At 48.8% G+C, this 16518-nt stretch overlaps 7 protein-coding genes across 7 annotated transcripts; 2 read left to right on the top strand and 5 right to left on the bottom strand.

Annotated features, from left to right (window-relative positions):
- Window positions 1-1727: 1727 nt before the first annotated feature.
- On the bottom strand, window positions 1728-2767 carry DEU56DRAFT_735028 (heme-thiolate peroxidase aromatic peroxygenase; the record flags this gene model as incomplete). Its single annotated transcript, XM_041348423.1, has 4 exons — window positions 1728-1959; window positions 2010-2223; window positions 2274-2477; window positions 2545-2767. The coding sequence occupies 4 exons, from the start codon at window positions 2765-2767 to the stop codon at window positions 1728-1730; spliced, it is 873 nt and encodes a 290-aa protein (XP_041209577.1).
- Window positions 2768-4095: 1328 nt separating this feature from the next.
- Window positions 4096-6938, bottom strand: DEU56DRAFT_288031 (uncharacterized protein). Its single transcript, XM_041345492.1, has 5 exons — window positions 6682-6938; window positions 6406-6632; window positions 4949-6355; window positions 4750-4894; window positions 4096-4699 (listed from the first exon to the last, which is right to left on the bottom strand). The coding sequence occupies exons 2-5, from the start codon at window positions 6487-6489 to the stop codon at window positions 4230-4232; spliced, it is 2106 nt and encodes a 701-aa protein (XP_041209578.1). The 5' UTR covers window positions 6490-6632; window positions 6682-6938; the 3' UTR covers window positions 4096-4229.
- A 1078-nt stretch (window positions 6939-8016) lies between these two features.
- Window positions 8017-9054, bottom strand: DEU56DRAFT_735011 (Chloroperoxidase; the record flags this gene model as incomplete). Its single annotated transcript, XM_041348419.1, has 4 exons — window positions 8017-8242; window positions 8293-8506; window positions 8562-8765; window positions 8832-9054. 4 exons carry the CDS (start codon window positions 9052-9054, stop codon window positions 8017-8019), a joined length of 867 nt encoding a protein of 288 aa, XP_041209579.1.
- Window positions 9055-9899: 845 nt separating this feature from the next.
- DEU56DRAFT_911724 (uncharacterized protein) lies at window positions 9900-10900 on the top strand (the record flags this gene model as incomplete). Its single annotated transcript, XM_041357316.1, has 3 exons — window positions 9900-10146; window positions 10178-10307; window positions 10360-10900. 3 exons carry the CDS (start codon window positions 9900-9902, stop codon window positions 10898-10900), a joined length of 918 nt encoding a protein of 305 aa, XP_041209580.1.
- Window positions 10901-11061: 161 nt separating this feature from the next.
- Window positions 11062-12651, bottom strand: DEU56DRAFT_941653 (uncharacterized protein; the record flags this gene model as incomplete). The annotated part of the gene is made up of 4 exons (XM_041358931.1): window positions 11853-12651; window positions 11788-11802; window positions 11634-11737; window positions 11062-11572 (listed from the first exon to the last, which is right to left on the bottom strand). Exons 1-4 carry the CDS (start codon window positions 12159-12161, stop codon window positions 11062-11064), a joined length of 939 nt encoding a protein of 312 aa, XP_041209581.1. The 5' UTR covers window positions 12162-12651.
- Window positions 12246-13058, top strand: DEU56DRAFT_797974 (uncharacterized protein). The gene is made up of 2 exons (XM_041352969.1): window positions 12246-12648; window positions 12722-13058. The coding sequence occupies exons 1-2, from the start codon at window positions 12623-12625 to the stop codon at window positions 12996-12998; spliced, it is 303 nt and encodes a 100-aa protein (XP_041209582.1). The 5' UTR covers window positions 12246-12622; the 3' UTR covers window positions 12999-13058.
- Window positions 13059-15285, bottom strand: DEU56DRAFT_900852 (uncharacterized protein). The gene is made up of 3 exons (XM_041356530.1): window positions 15248-15285; window positions 14914-14921; window positions 13059-14860 (listed from the first exon to the last, which is right to left on the bottom strand). Exons 2-3 carry the CDS (start codon window positions 14917-14919, stop codon window positions 13286-13288), a joined length of 1581 nt encoding a protein of 526 aa, XP_041209583.1. The 5' UTR covers window positions 14920-14921; window positions 15248-15285; the 3' UTR covers window positions 13059-13285.
- Between the last annotated feature and the right edge of the window lie 1233 nt (window positions 15286-16518).

Here is a 16518-nt window from a genome sequence, read left to right on the forward strand (position 1 = left end):
GCTGACGATTGCAGGTACAGTCCATTTTCGATTGATGCCAAGGTCAAAATTGACGTTGGGTGTTCGCTGGTGTCAGAGATAGTTTGTTTGAAGATCAAGGATGTCTGATTGTCAATTTGGCCTGAAGCATATGAGTCACGTGATATGCGTGATCCAAATCGGAACCGACGCGTCGAGCATGGCAACAGCAAGATGCACGCCAGGGCTTGCTTCCACCTCTTACATTCTCCCTTCCCTTGCTTCGAGTTTACAATATAAAGGACACCGTAATTCTCGCTGCTTCTCATCAACGTGTCGACGAGCAGCCCACTTGCGCGATCACTATGCGTTCCCTGGAGTGCCAATCACAGCAACGAAGGCTCAAATAAATGCATGGGTCATCTTCGTGAAAGGATTTGTCTCTCACAAGCATATGATAGATACACTTCTACCAAGTGAGTTGTTCTCACTGGTAGCACCCGATGGCTATTGATGGACCACATCGCTCTTAGCTTAGCAAGAAAAGCTTGAAGCTGAACGCTCACCATGTACATGAACATGTAGTTACCCAGTGTACCCCACAAATATATGACATGTGCTCTTTGTCATAATATGGCAGTTAGATATGTACTAAGCAAGGATGCACTGACGGAACGGTAAGGATTGTGTTTGGAAACGGATGATACGATCAAATACTCTGCACTACCAAATATCCCGTGGAACAATTTTGAGCGAGAACTCCATGTTGACTGCACGTGCCACTGCACGACACTTACTGAGCATCTTGGAGATGTCTTTGGTGGTAATGATATCATTACCGGTCCTTGTCCCTATAGCTACCAGTAGGTGCTTCAAGTAGCTCCTCGATGAAAGGTCCGCGCTTCGTCGATTAGTTTGGTCCAAAAGCAAAGTTGAGGCCTGAAGAAAAATCATTTGAGACACACCTCCATAGCCCGGGTGACCCTCCGGGGTGACATGTCCGATGTGGCGCTTCCTACGAGGTTGAGGAGCGTGAGGATATCCTAAGACATGATTCTAACATCGTAACAAACGTGGAACACGCTAGAGAAGAGGCCCATTTCACTTCTGTTACGTTGCTGGAGCCAGGTGCCACTGACAATGTCGTGGGAGACAGCAGTGGGTAGGGAAAGGACGGACCGTCGAACAAAGAGCGAACAGCGACGAAGAGGATAGTGGTGACGGATGGCAAGGAGTGTGGTCTGAGTAATGTTACGAAGTCAACCTAAGTAGATATGCATCAAGATTCTTGTCCAATATGCGGAATGTGGGATTATTTGACCCAAGCCCGAAAGTCCGCGCGCGCAGCTCGTTCAACCGCGAAGGGGGTGTTGCGTGTTTGAGGTATTTGTCCGTAACCCGGAGGCGCTTGCGTTTGTTTGGCGGTGGCGCCTTGACAAGAGCTCGCCGTTGTTAACATGGTCGTGGCTAAGGGCATGAATACCATTCGGATTCTCGAGAAGTTATTCATGCAGTCTCGAGTGTACACATGATAACGAAAGAGATAAGGCATGGACGTGGACGTGGATGTGAAATGATCTCTCTAAAATGAGGAACATGCAACTGCACTGGTTTTCGATTACAGTCAATGCGACGCGTAATTTCTGTTATCAAACATGAGTAAAACGACCAAGACCATTAATGTACATTCAAAAGATAACAGACTCATCATAATCATCGTCGAGTCATAAAAAGAGTGAGAATCAACAACGCATGCGGTGATGGTAACGTCAGACTTGAGCAGAAGCAGTTCCATGCTCTGCAGCATCTCGTGCAGCTTCTGCCCAATCCATTTCGCGCACACCAAACTCAACTGCCAGTATAGTCTTGTTGAAGGTCAACAGAGTCATTCCATGAGGGTCGCGGATGCGCGACTCCCAACCCTCTGGAAGTCGCTCCTCGAGAAGAAAGCTGTGGAGGTGATCCACGCGGCCTCCAAAGATTGTGACTAGGGTCGAGGCCCTAAGGAAAGTTCAAAAGTGCGCTCAAAAACAAACCAGGCAATAACTTACTTCGTGCTCGAAAAGATCTTGTGGAAAAAACTGAGAGAGAACTCCTTGTTCACTGCACGGGCTACTGCACGACGCTTGCCAACTATCCTGGAGAGACCTTTGGTGGTGATAACACGATTGCCGTTCTTGTCCTTCCCAGTAGCCGCTGCAAGGAGCTCCTCGATGAAAGGTACGTGCTTTTTCGATTGGTTCGGTTCCAAAGCGGAGTCGAGGCCTAAAAACAGATTGTTTGACATACAGAAACAAGCGTATCAGATCGCTCACGTAAGAGAGATGCGTCATGTTCAATAGCATTGTGTTGGTCAAGTTCTTCCAAATCAAATGTATCCTCGCTGTAGCTTCTCTTAAGAATGCGAGAGGCAAAGTGCGGCATATATGAGCAGAAGGTAGAACTGAAGTTGTAGGTTGCCCGGATGTGGTACTTAAGCTCGACAAACGAGATCCCACGTCCGCTACGTGAGATGATGCCTGGGCGTTAATGCCGTCAGACCAACACTGCCACCAGCGCTCAAGCACTAAGACCAGGGTCACTCACCATGGTTGGCCATCGCATTGAGTGCGGGGCACGAGCAGCGGGAGTCGGTCTCCATGGGAGGCCTATACTCGGGCCAGTGCCCTCCATAGCCTGGGTGGCCCGCGGGGGTGACATGGCCGATGCGACGCTTCCTCCTCACGAGGTTGGCGAGTGTCAAGAGGAAATCCCAAGATATGATCCCAGCATCGAAGAAAAGGTAGGACACGCCAGAGAATATGCCCATTTGATTTCCCTTGTGTCAAGAGTGGGTATGTCCAAGGTGATGTTGGGGACGGGAGGAGAGGAATACACACGTTCTGTTGAAAAGCTCGAGTATATATACGAGATCTGAATAATTGTTCCTAGCGCCACAAGTCTGACAGTTCGTCAATGTGAATGGTTGAAAAAGGTGAGAATTCAGCTTGACGATATAGGCATCGTTCGCCAGACCATGGACAAGCCCGAAGTAACACGAAAAAAGACTAGCCTGAAATGCCGAGCGTCGTTCCTTCCATCTTAGTAGGCAAGTATTATTGTTATCTTGGGCGTTCGAAGCTAAGCTCCGCTGCCGCTCGCGCCAGTCCAACCGCGAAGACCAGAAGGGCTTCGTGTTCAGTGATTTTTTCGGAACCCAGAGGTACCCATGTTCACTTGCGAGAGGTTTCCGATAGCACTAGCAATTGCAGGTACAGTACTAGTCCATTTTTGTTTGACGCCAAGGTCAAAGTTGATGTTGGGCGTTTGCTAGCGATAGTTTGATCAAGGGATCGGATGTAAATTTGGCCCGAATATTTGTAATCCAAACGTTCTGTTCAACCTTCTCTGCATTGGTCGAGCATCATGAGCAGCATCTTGAATAAGAAGCAAGCCAGGGCTTCCTTCCACCTCTTACAAGCTCCCTCCCCTTGCTTCGACTTTACAACATAAAGGACACCGTAATCCCCACTGCGTCTCATCAACGTATCGACGAACAGCCTAATTGCGCGATCACTATGAGACCCTTGGAGTCCCAATCACAGTGACAAAGGCTCAAATAAAGGCATGGGTCATCATCTTCGTGAAAGGATTTGTCCCTCACAAACATATGATAGATACACTTCTACCAAGTGAGTTGTTCTCATTGGTAGCACCCGATGGCTATTGATGGACCACGTCGCTCTTAGCTTAGCAAGAAAAGCTTGAGGCTGAAGCGCTGAAGGCTCACCAAATCCCTGCAGGTTTTGGAGGGTGAGGTCCCATACCATTATGCACGCTCAACAATGCAAATAAGTAGGTGGATCATAGAAGGTACAACACCCAAAAGGCCGCACATACCTGTTATCGTTGACAGGACTGGAATTTCATCCAAAGTTGTTGGTTAGAGGATATGGGGCATCGGCCCTCTGACGAAGATATCCTGAAATTTGTGGAAGGACGGGCTAGAATTCAGTCGTAGGTAATGTTGCCTCTGTACTTGTCCATCGTGTGTAGACAGGAAGCATGGACGTCGTCTGGACACAATGTCTGGAATCAATTGAACTTGGCGCTGACCGATCAATTCTATCACTTCTCGGCTCGATCGACCCACAAGAATTGTATTGCGTGTATATTGTACAGAAAAATGCAAGGAAATAGTCAACGAATGCTATTAGACACATGTACATTTATAAGGGCTATCAAACCTCGCAGAACTTATCCTTGGAACCATCTGCATCACCCAATTACTCTCAGAAATCCAAATCCTCGTCACTCAGCTTGTTCCAATCATAACCATCATCTTCATCCATAGAATCATACGTCTCATCATTCAAAAAATACTGACTCTCAAATGCCATACACAACGCCGTGCTTGGGCTGAACAGCGTAAACTTCGACTTCCCAAGATGCACCTTGACAACCGAAAACATATATCCTTTCGGTGGCGAGTCGCTTCGTTGGCGAATTTCGTCAGCGATCTCTGGCCATATGGGGTCCTCCCCAGGGAACTGCTCAAGCATATGCACGGGGAGCACGTGGATCTCCGGTGGAAACACAGTCATGTCGAGCATGAGTACGAGTGTATTGATGAATGCAGGGAACTGTTGCTGTGCTTCGCGAACGTGTGTTTCCACTTCTTTGGTCATTCCCGAGATCTCACTGGTTTCGAAACCTGCGATGACTTGAAGACTCGTACGGATATCGCGTGAGCCCCACGGCCCTGATGGTGATTCGGTCGAGAAGCATGGGACGAGGATTGAAGGGGCTCACCAACGGCACACCTCAGAACTTGACACCACTTCTTGTGTCCACTGCGCCAAGCGGTCCTTTGGCATTTCTCGGAACAATAAAGTGATATCAAACAACCTGAGCACCGACGCTTTTTGCTGACAAACTTGGATGTCCAGATCCCACACTGCTACCGACATCAGCATCTACAGAATGAAACTACTAGAAATAATCAGCGTACTCCTGGGCCACTGCACTTGTATTCCTGTGGGTTTATGGGCTCTACACTGCGATGATCCATAGCATCGATAGAAGATTTCAGGACAAGTTCGAGAGCAACTCCCAACCCTTCGTCTCGTATCTCTCGTTTTTCCATAGGAGCATTTTGCGTGTGGCGATACCAGTGCCGGAAAATAGATTCAACGACCCTATGGTATATGAAAAATGTGGCGAGAAGGAAGAGCAACTCTATGTCACCCATGCGGCCACGGGGTGGGATATCGCGACGGTTGGCGTGAGCCGCGCAAACAACCCCCTTCTCCAAAGTTTGAATGAGGCCAGCATCGATTGCTTGACAAACAGATGTCACCCCGTCGTCTGCATCACGAATAGCAGATGCAATGTACGAGTATCCCGTCCACAAAACATCCTGTCTCCCCGCTATTCCCATCTCTGGATGAAAATCCATTTCCTTGTTTGCTTGTACCAAGATCTTCGGCAAGATCTGAGTGATCGCGTCCACCACTGTGCGAATCGAACCTTGGCGGATAAGTTGTGCGCGGCATGAAGCATCTTGGCGACTGATGGTCTGGAGAAATAAGAAGGAATATCGGAGACCAGTAGTAAAGATATGAAGGGATTGTACGCTCTGATCGCGTGTCGTCCACGATCGAGGTTCTTCTACAGCAGCAGCATCTCTTGTAATCCGACGGATGTATCTGAGAAGGGTGGATACAACGGGCTTCACTCCTCCGGCAGCATGTATATAATTCGATAACGGAAGGGTTATTTTGTCGGGATCCTCAGATTCAGATACGCAAACATAGTTTGTGAGTGGAAAAGTCGCCCGGACCATCGAAACAAGGCCGTCCGTTGTAGTTCCAGGGTCGCCTTGAATTGAATCTCTCTTGAGGTTTCCGACCAATATCCATAACTGTGCGACAAAGTGCTGGACAGAAACGGAAGACCGGAGCATGTGACGCCCTTCTTCCGAGTTTGTGCAGATGAATGTGAGCAGGTGAATGGTCATCTTTGCAGCATCAAACATATTGCAAAGATCGGGGCGCGGAGGAGCAATTGAGATATCATAAGGAGGAGGGAGGCAATTCCGAACGAAGAACCGCATCCACGGATATATTTCGTCCCACCTCCTGACGATATTCTTCGTCAAGGCATCGTCCCCACCATCAGAAGCTGTAGGGACGATTGCGCAAATCTTCACCAAGCCCATGAGGGCCCACTTCGCGCGCATGATGGTAGGAATAGTTTTGGAATTGATGTAGTTTGGTACTTGAACTGAACTCAGCGTCGCGTGAAAGATGGGCACCAAGCAATAAAAACGGGAAGCGTTGAACTTGTTAATCGGGATGAAGTCAACTAGCTTCGCCAGATCTGTGATTGACCCTTGTAAAGCATTCTTTGCTGTGATCTTGAGTACATGTTAGTGATGGTATGCATTTGTATGATAAGGAATCCAACTTGGGTTGCTACCGACAGAGACTTCAGTGCTCGTGTTTCGTCTGTACTGATCTGCAAGATTGATCTCGTTGCGGCAACTGGCATGAGGGGTAGATAGTATGGTCTCTGTGTAGCGTGATGGGCTTGAGCGGGGGCAGGTGGAAATTGGTCGAGGTTTGGTAAGTCGAGTGGGAAACCCCTACTAGTACTATGCCGTAGTCGATACCCCAATCACAAAAGCCCCGTGTCTGTATTTTGATGAGTGCGTAAGATCCATTAATGATTGAATGATATTACTGGAGCAAGTCGTTTTGAAGTTCTGATTGAAGTTTTGATGAGGCTGCCTGCTATCTGTACCACCTGTCTCCGGAGCAACTACGACATTTGAACTGGGGCATTTGCTGGAAGTACACGATGGGACGACGGTATCTACTCGAGTGTGAGCTAAGATTTGCTGGATCGGGTGCGTGATTCTCCACTTGATGTTGGGTTCAAATTCCAGGTGAGGATGTTTCTCTGTGAAGAAAAATCGGTATAAGCGTATTCTTCTCAGCTCGACGCTAACGTAATAATACTTCTCAGAGTCTGCTCGGTTACATCAGTAACGTAGTTGGCCAATTAAAATCGTTTATCGTTTATCGTTACGCACCGACGCCATTTACCGACACGAACAATTGACGTGACCACTCTTCACATTTTCATCACAGGAAACGAAGGTAGAAATACAACACACTGCCATCGTATGTACCGCATTTACTATGACTCTGACACAAATGATACAATATTCTGCACTGGCATTTACACCGCAAGAATCTGGAGTTGAATGCAAGGTAGGAACGCGGTTCCTCATCCTCAGCACCCACTGGCGAGTATATCTCCTGCTTTTTCATCTGCTCGTGTGGTAAAGTCACAGTAGTCAGGAACTGCAAACAACGAGTTAAGCTGTCTGTTGACTGCGTCCCACTGCACAACAGAATTCGCGAAGCGAGCACGAAACACTGACCTGTTGATCACGTGAGCGACACGCAGGTAGGGCAAGGACGAACCGTCGAACAAAGAGCGAACAGCGACGAAGAGAATAGTGGTGACGATGGCAAGGAGTGTGATCTGAGTCATGGTACGAAGTCAACCTAAGTAGATATCCATTGAGGTTCTTATCCAAGGTGCGAAATCTGCGATTGTTTGGCTCGGGCCCGAAAGCTTGCTCTGTGCATAGCTCGTTCAATCGCGAAGACTACATACGAATGAGGCGTTTCGTGTTCGAGGTATTTTTCCGTAACCCGGAGGTACTTGCGTTTGTCTGACGGTTGTGCCTTGACAAGAGCCCGCCGTTGTTAACAGGGTCGTGGCTAAGGGCGTGAATATTATTCGGATCCTCGAGAAGGTATTCATGCAGTCTCGAGTGTACACATGATAACAAAAGGGATAAGGCCTGGACGTGGACGTGAAGTGATCTCTCTAAAATGAGGAACATGCAACTGCGCTGGTCTTCAATCAGATCCAATGCGACGCGCAATTTCTGTTATCACACATGAGTAAAACGATCAAGAACATGAATATACATTCAGAAGTTAACGAACTCATCGGTCATTAAATAAGTGAGCAACGCATGCGATGATGGCAACGCCAGACTTAAGCAGAAGAAGTATCATGCTCTGCAGCCTCCCGTGCAGCTTCAGCCCAATCCCTCTCGCGCACACCGAACTCAACTGCCAGTATAGTCTTGTTGAAGGTCGTCAGAGTCATTCCATAAGGGTCGCGGATGCGCGACTCCCAGCCCTCTGGAAGTCGCTCCTCGAGAAGAAAGCTGTGGAGATGATCCACGCGACCTCCAAAGACTTTGACTAGGGTCGAGGCACTAAGGAACGTTCAAAAGTGCGGTCAAAAACGGACGAGGTAACAACGTACTTCGTGCTCCCAAAGATCTTGTGGAAAAAACTGAGAGAGAACTCCTTGTTTACCGCACGGGCTTCTGCACGACGCTTGCCGAGCATCCTGGAGAGGTCTTTGGTGGTGATAACACGATTTCCGTCATTGTCCTTCCCGGTAGCCGCCGCAAGGAGCTCCTCGATGAAAGGTACGTGCTTTATCGATTGGTCCGGTTCAAAAGCGGTGTCAAGGCCTAAAAACAAATTGTTTGACATACAGGAACAAGCGATACGTATCAAATTGCTCACGTAAGAGAGACGCGTCGTGTTCAATAGCATTATGTTGGTCAAGTTCTTCCAAATCAAATGTATCCTCGCTGTAGCTTCTCTTAAGAAAGCGAGAGGCAAAGTGTGGCACAAACGAGCAGAAGGTAGGACTGAAGTTGTAGGTTGCCCGGATGTGGTGATTGAGCTCGACAAACGAGATCCCACGTCCGCTACGTGAGATGATGCCTGGGTGTTAATACTATCAGATCGACACTGCCACGAGCGCTCAAGCGCCGAGACCGGGTCACTCACCGTGGTTGGCCATCGCATTGAGTGCGGGGCACGAGCAGCGGGAGTCGGTCTCCATGGGAGGCCTATACTCGGACCAGTGCCCTCCATAGCCTGGGTGGCCCTCGGGGGTGACATGACCGACGAGACGCTTCCTCCTCACGAGGTTGGCGAGCGTGAGGAGGACATCCCAAGACATGATCCCAACATCGAAGAAAATGTGGGACACGCCAGAGACGATGCCCATTTTAGAACGGGAAGAGAGGAATAGGATGCACTTCACTATAAAAGCTCGTGTATATATACGAGATCCGAATAATGTATTCCGAATAATGTGTTCCTTAACGTCGTAACAGGACTGACAGGCGGGCCGCGGCAAGGTTCGCCCAGCCTAAGGGTTTGCCCCCGCCGGGGGTATGCAGGGCCTACCATAAGTGGTTGACAAAGGGTGGGGGTAGCAGCTTTTTTTCTATTTTGATTTCAGTTTATGTCCATTGAGGATGAATCCTACCTAGGACAGTATTTTCTAATCTATGGGACTAGGATCAAACTAGGGTAGCAGCTTAATAGTCTGGACATGGGTAGCCATACCATGAACCAACCCAAAGCGACTTGAAGAAAGACTGATCTGAGATGCTAATTGTTGTTCCTTCTATCTCGGTAGACGAACTGTTGTTACACAAGACTTCCAAGCGTCGAAATTTGCGACAGGTCCAGTGAAGAAGATTAATACTGTCATCTTCAGCGCCGCCTCCGCCAGTTCAACCGCGAAGGCCACATACGAAGGGAGTGTTTCGTGTTCAGGGATTTGGTTCGGAACTGAAAGGTGCCTGTATTCGATGATCCGCCAGGTCTGCCGCCATCACCAAGAGGTACCCAAGGACGACCAATAGCCTGAGCATTGGCAATTGCAGGTACACTCCGTTTTTGTTCGGCGCCAAGGCCAAAATTGACGTTGAGCGGTGTCCGGTGTCAAGGATGGTTTGCGAAGATCAAGGATGTAAAATTGGCCCGAAGCATGTAAGTCACATGATGCGTGTTTGTGATCCAAATCGGGATTCGGAACCTACGTTCTCTCCAATATCGTCGAGCATGGCAGCGCCAGGGCTTGCTTCCACCTCTTACAAACTCCCTTCCCTTGCTTCGACCTTGCGATATAAAGGGCACCGTAATCCCCGCTGCTTCTCGTCAACGTGTCCACGAGCAGCCCATTTGCGCGATCACTATGCGACCCTTGGAGTCCCAATCACAGCGACGAAGGCTCAAATAAAGGCATGGGTCATCGTCTTCATTAAAGGATTTGTCCCTCACAAGCATCCGATAGACACACTTCTACCAAGTGAGTCGTTCTCACTGGTAGCACCAGATAGCTACTGATGGATTACGTCGCTCTCAGCTTAGCAAGAAATATCATCCCGATGTTGCCAAGGACAATGCAACACGAGGAAAATTTCACGCTGTGAGTGAAGCCTACGCCGTGCTCGGGGACGATCGAAAGCGGTACGTCTCGAAACGCTCACCCAACATACCGACCTAATGACTTTAATGGCAGGCGCGAATACGACCGCGGTCTCCGCCACTCATCACCGTCACAACAACCATCTTCTCAACACCCACAAGAAACCACAACACGTCCCTCCAATCAATCAGGGTCCCGCAACGCGTGGCAAAATAATCCACGTCAACATCAGCACCGTGACCCCAAGTCCAGCCATGCGCATGACCCAAACGCAACTTATGACCACCCATGGGAGCGTGCTCGTGCAGGCAAATACACGTATTATCAACCTCCCCCCGGTGCCCATACGCGCACATCTTACACATGGTCGCACACCGATCCATTCTCCAGCCCACACGTTCAACGAGCGACTGGTCGTAGGTCTGCAGGTCCACCGCCAGGAGCAGGTCCGTCTAGTGGTAGCAGTGAAGAGATGCCTAAAAGTGGACCACGACCCGAAAGGACGCCAACGGACCAAGACATAGCTGCAGCGGAGAGTGTTATAGGGCGTGTGTTTGCGGTGTCTGGACTTTTGACCTTCATGTTAGTGATAGCCCAGTTTGCTGGTGCACCTTGGGGCAGTGCGCATGCATGAATAGATGCATTGTCGTCAGTTTGACGAACGTACGTCGTAACTCGTGGCCAGCTGGATGCATATGTAACGCTACAACAGTTGTTCCGCAATGATCAGATACATACAGTAAAAGATGTCCGTCTACGCCATCTTCCTTCAGCGGGGTATGTACTTTGTATCTATTATCCATCTGGGGAGGCGTCAGTAGCTTGTGACGTAGGGTCTTCTATGCGTCCTGCGCTGCCGTCGCTCTCGTTCTCTTGCAGTAATCGCACCAAAGAGGCCCTGGCATATGCAAGTAACTCCTCGACCCCTTGCCCCATAATGACCAATGTAAATACCGTGGAGAAGCATGCAAGGAATAATTTCAGTCTGACTTCGCTAAACCGAATTTGAGTCTCATGTCCTTTCGGTCTATCATGAGAAGGCGTGGGTTTCTGAGGAGAGGACGAAGTTGCCTGAGCTTGCAACTTCTCCTTCTCCCTCTCTTTCTCCCTATCTCGCATGAGCTTGTTCATCGCCGTCCAGTATCCAGCAGGTGGACGATAGAACGTCGATGAGCCTAACTTGATTGGGTTCCAGTATGTAGGATCAAGCGGCCGGGGTGAAGATGAGGGCGGTTGGCCCGACCATTGATCTCGCAATCCTGTGATAAGAGCAGAATGCAGCTGCTCGTTTTGATCGTATTTCCGTCTGCGATGACGTTCAGAACCATGCAATTTGATAGTCCAGAGTCTAATAAAAAAAGGCGCACCGAGTCTTCTTCTTTCCAAGTACAGTATAAGCCTCCGTAACCTTCCTGAAAATCTCGGGGGAACTTGGGTCTTGAGAAACGTCAGGATGATGTAACTTGCTCAGCTACGTACGTGTCAGTTCAACGATAGGCATCGACTATGACTAGACCACACCTCGTAGTAGCTTCGCTGTGCCACGCATCAGTCAAATGCGCCTCGAACTAAGGTCGAAAACCAACTTTAATCTGGTCCTGCGAAGCATCTCTCTGTAACCCAAGTGCAGTATAGTGAACCCACAGCTTCGTCCCGCCTGTTGAACCTTGGGCGGGCTGCGGTGCTACAGTACTCCTATGCGAATGTATCCATGATGAAAATCCAAGTGCGGCGATGTGAATCCATGATGGTTTGCTATCGTCTTGTTTTGAATTTTCGGTGGCATAGTGTTTGGGGTGCGGTAGTGCGATATTCTTGTTCCATGATGCGGCGCGTAGTGACCATGAGGAGGCGTTGAGAAGCAGAAGAGAGGACGGAGACCCTCTAAATCTCATCGATCAATCTGAAGGCGTCAGGGTTGAATCCGGTCGAGTTTGTTAGATGAGTTTGAACCCTCTAATGGGGTTACTACCTTGTGTAGTAACTTCAACACAAACGCTCTCTATGACAGAAACAACTATATCTTCCTTCTATTTGATCTGCCTACTGCAGGAGATAATACATACTGGTAGTTTCATGGTGATATCTACCCGCAGTGGATATCGCATTACTAGCATTGTTCCGCAAAACCACCTCGAAAGTGCGGTTGCATATTCCACCGGTTGTCTCCACGGGTCAGCCAGCTGCCCACCAACGTAACTCATATCTTGTATGCCAGGCCCTCGGACCTCTCGGGTGCTGCACGAATTTGATGATTTATCTCCCGGTTTAAGCTTCGAGCTGTGAGTGACACTTTATCTCTACAATCTGTCGCTCGCCGTCCTTCTATCGGCATTCTTGTCCCCGCGACAACACGATGTACATGCTAGAGGCTAGTTCACCCTGTGTGATCGTAAAATAGAAAATTATGTTGGTGAGCAGATGGAAATCTGGAATTTAGTTCCTACCAGCTCACCGACTATGATCGGGCTTCAAAACTCAAGTATTATCCCAGTGTTCCTGTCCACACCTCAATTGGCCTATGCCTATTGATAGGAGTGACGCGGAAGACATCGTCTAATAGCAGTGTCTATGGTTTCATCTCTTCCTCATCACCTCCAGGATATCAAGCTTGGACCAGAACGACTTTTACGACGAGGAAGAATCAAAAGGTATTGCAATGTTGTGGATGGCTATTAATGTTCACGGTAGTGTACGTATCAGCCTCTTTCTCGTTGATTTCATCTGAGTGAAATTTCACCTTAGCACCATCGGAAATGGAAATCCATCGCGGGCCAGAGCAACCTTTGACCGGGACCAAGAATCAAAACACTGTTGTGGAGGGCAGAGATAGTTTACACTTGGATGCAGTGACCTTGTAACTCGAAACCTGGTCAAAAATAATAAGATGCCCTGTTTGCATGATATGCTAAGAAGTTCAAGAACGATGCAAAGGAAAACGCTACAACTGCTGGCAAAGACGAGATCAAGAACGGTACCAAGGAAGGCATTCCAGCTGCCGGCGAAAATGAGAGTAATGCTACTTAATCACCACCTTCTTCGAATAATACGCCACACTGCACCTCTTCCCATTTGGCTGCAAAGCGTCCCAGCTAAACATGCCGACGCGCCCCGACAACAACGCTGCATCTGCCTCTGTGATCACAGGCCCACGACCTCTGACATCCAGCCAGCTTATCGCCTTCGTGTTCATCGTGAGCATATCTTCATCATCGGACTCGGTCGCTAGGGGATTCAGGAAACCCCATTGCGGAGCACTCGCAGCACGTATCCGCGCTTGGATGAATCTCCTCAACGCCGGAGCAGTGAAGTGATCGCAATTCAGCAGTCGCAACTTCGTCATCCTGGGCGCAATATAGCATTCTTCCTCCGAGGTGCTCTTGAAAGGCTTAGTCATGACGTCGAAAAACCCATCGTCAACGCCAGCACAATTGTCAAGGGTAAGACTACTCCCATTCCAATGACGGAGCACGTTGACGAAACTTTTGGATGTGTCCATGTTCTCGAACGTAAGGTAGTCGGTAAAACAAATGCGACCGAGAGTGTCGACTTTGCAGTCTGTGATTATCGTGGACGAGAGACGGGCTCCGATGAGGACTGCAAAAACAATTTTGAGAACATTGCTGTCGTCCAGTTTCTCGAATGCGAGGGTTTGTAAACGGCTGAGTGAAACCGCAGGCCCTCCCAGAGTATTTTGGTCTATGTCAAAGTGAACATCGCAGAGAGTGAGATCGTCGAGCAGGGGGAGCTGGCCAAGGGTTCGGAGCGTCTGCCATAAGGAGAGCCCCTCTGCGCGTGCGCCGAAAGGACGGTAACGTGAAATTTTGACGGATGTGATTTTTGACATGAGAGTGATTTGGGTTGATCTTTGCAGAAAGCCATCTTGGAGGCAGCGACCGCTGATATCGAGCGTATCTAAGACTGGCGCAACAAGGGGTCCATCAGAAGGGCGTATTCGCTTGGAACCTCCGTCGTCAATGACGCTTCCCAGCTTCAGGCTCTGCAACAATTCGGCGGGCCCATCAAGATTGGTGAACAAGAAAGGAAGTGTGTTGCTGTGCAACACCGAGATGTGTAGACGACGGATGCGGTTCAAGTGAGGTCGTAGCAACGCTCTGATGCTCTGGGCGCGCTGGCACTCGACCTCATCAGGAGTGTCATTATCAATGACGCTGCGCGTGACCGTGATGTCAAGCGGGAGTAAACACGACCACCGCAAACACGCTCGGATTGCAGAGATATCGGTAGGATTTTTGTCCACCGTCACCGTCATCCGAGTCCAAAACTCGGGGACAGTCGCCGCAACATCACACCAGCGAGAACAAACTGCAGCGATAGCAAATGGAAACAATGAAGGGGAGAGAGGCTCCTCGTGTGTCCAGTCTTCAAACACGCGGTCAGAGTGGAATGATTCCAGTTGCAAAGATCTGTTCTCCGCATACACCAAGCGGAAGATCCTCAAAAGAATCTCGGTAGGGAGTTCAGTGACTGGGACGCGAATTTTTGGGCCTGAATCCAAGAACAGAGAACAGCTACGCGCGATAATGATAGTTGAAAACGCTGACACGGCACTTTGCTGACTGTTCGATCCGTCCTGGGTTCAACATTAGGTCAGTGTATCGCTGAAGAGTAGTAGGGTATGCTCACCGTCATCCCTGCAAAAGTTGTTCAAAAGTACGATCACAAGAGCTGAATGCAGACCGACTTTTGGTCATTTACTTGTTTCGAAGTCCGCCGCTTCAGCATGTGTTATTTACCAGTAGTCAAGCTTTCAGAAATTTCAAGTTTCAGGTGCTACGGTAGCCAGTCTCTCGCAGTCAAACCATTCAAGAAGTAACGACTATCTTCCTTTTTGATAACTTTGCTATGTTGGTTAGACCATCGGACCCATGTCAAATGTGGACGGGTTTGCACTGCTAGAAGACGTAAGCTGCACATTCATTGTTTCACCGCTACTCACGGTGACCTGCTAGTAACTGACCTCCATTCAATGCTTCCCGCGTCAGCACCCACTGTCATGATGCGGAGTATCGGATTTCGATATCGATTACTTTGACCGGGAGTCCTCAGTCCGATTCCAATGACCCATAGGTAAGGCTGTGCGATGGTAGAACAGGATAAAACCATCAAACCCACTGCGCGGCTTTGCGTCCCACCCGTGATAAATTATGATCATACAAGTTGCCGAGTTTGTTGGCGCTCCGCTGTGAGTTTTTTTTATCTCTCGTAATGATGGTGCTATTATAGCCAAGTCAGCCAAGTCGGCGAAGTCGGGCCAGAAGAAGATCACTGTGGGACTTTCGACTTAATGATCATCGAGGCTTTACGACACGCTCTACACAATCGATAATTGACAGAACAACTTCAGTGCATAGTCATTCGATCGAAGAGGTGCGACCAGACTCTAAACCATCTTCTCTTCGCTGTAGCTTCTCATTTCAGGTTTGACATAGTAGGGAAAGTAGCACATATTCAACGGCTTAATCCCTCCCGGCCTCATCTCCTGGCTGTGCAAACAATGCGACGCCGATGCATCAACTGCACGAAAACTCACTGGGTAGTGCATTTTGCATCGGTATCGCACATGTTTCGCACTTCAGTTCACTAACCCTCCCTTCTCTGTATTTCTATAGACTGATGACCGACTTGGAGGCAGTAAGCAAGGCAGTGGGCAGAAGGTGGCGCGGATGACGGGACATTGGGATGAGGAAAGGAGTTGTATTGGAGGGAGTCACGCATTACGGGTTGTTTTTGGAGGCGTTGCAGGAGTTTTCGGTGGCCCGGGCTAAAATGTGTTTGGACCTATTCCATCTTTGATTTTTGCGATTGTTGTCACGCTGATGGATTGTAACCTTTTCAAGAGACTGCGAATGAGCTGTTGCACTCTCTGATCACAGCAATAGAGACAGTGCAATATGTTATTCGACAATTATTGAGACGGTAGGCATTTCGAATTTTTTGGATGGTTGTACTGCCTGCGTTATTTCACCGATTTCGATTTCAGAATACATGAACTGATATGACTTTTCCAAGAACTCCTCGAAGTCGGCATCGGAAAGAGCTTTTAGCGGTGCTAAAACTTTCCGTGCGTGTGATACTGTTTTGGAATGGTATGCGGATGCGCAACTAACATCCCCCGAGATATACTTTGATTCCTCCAACCTAGGTGATTTCCACTTTTTTCTCTATTCATGGAATGACAGTTCTAGTGGTGAATTGGGAATGGACATCCATTAATACTTTGATACAAGC

Source organism: Suillus clintonianus, assembly GCF_016758775.1.
Source record: "Suillus clintonianus strain FC179 chromosome Unknown DEU56scaffold_27, whole genome shotgun sequence".
In the NCBI taxonomy this organism is placed as follows: domain Eukaryota; kingdom Fungi; phylum Basidiomycota; class Agaricomycetes; order Boletales; family Suillaceae; genus Suillus; species Suillus clintonianus.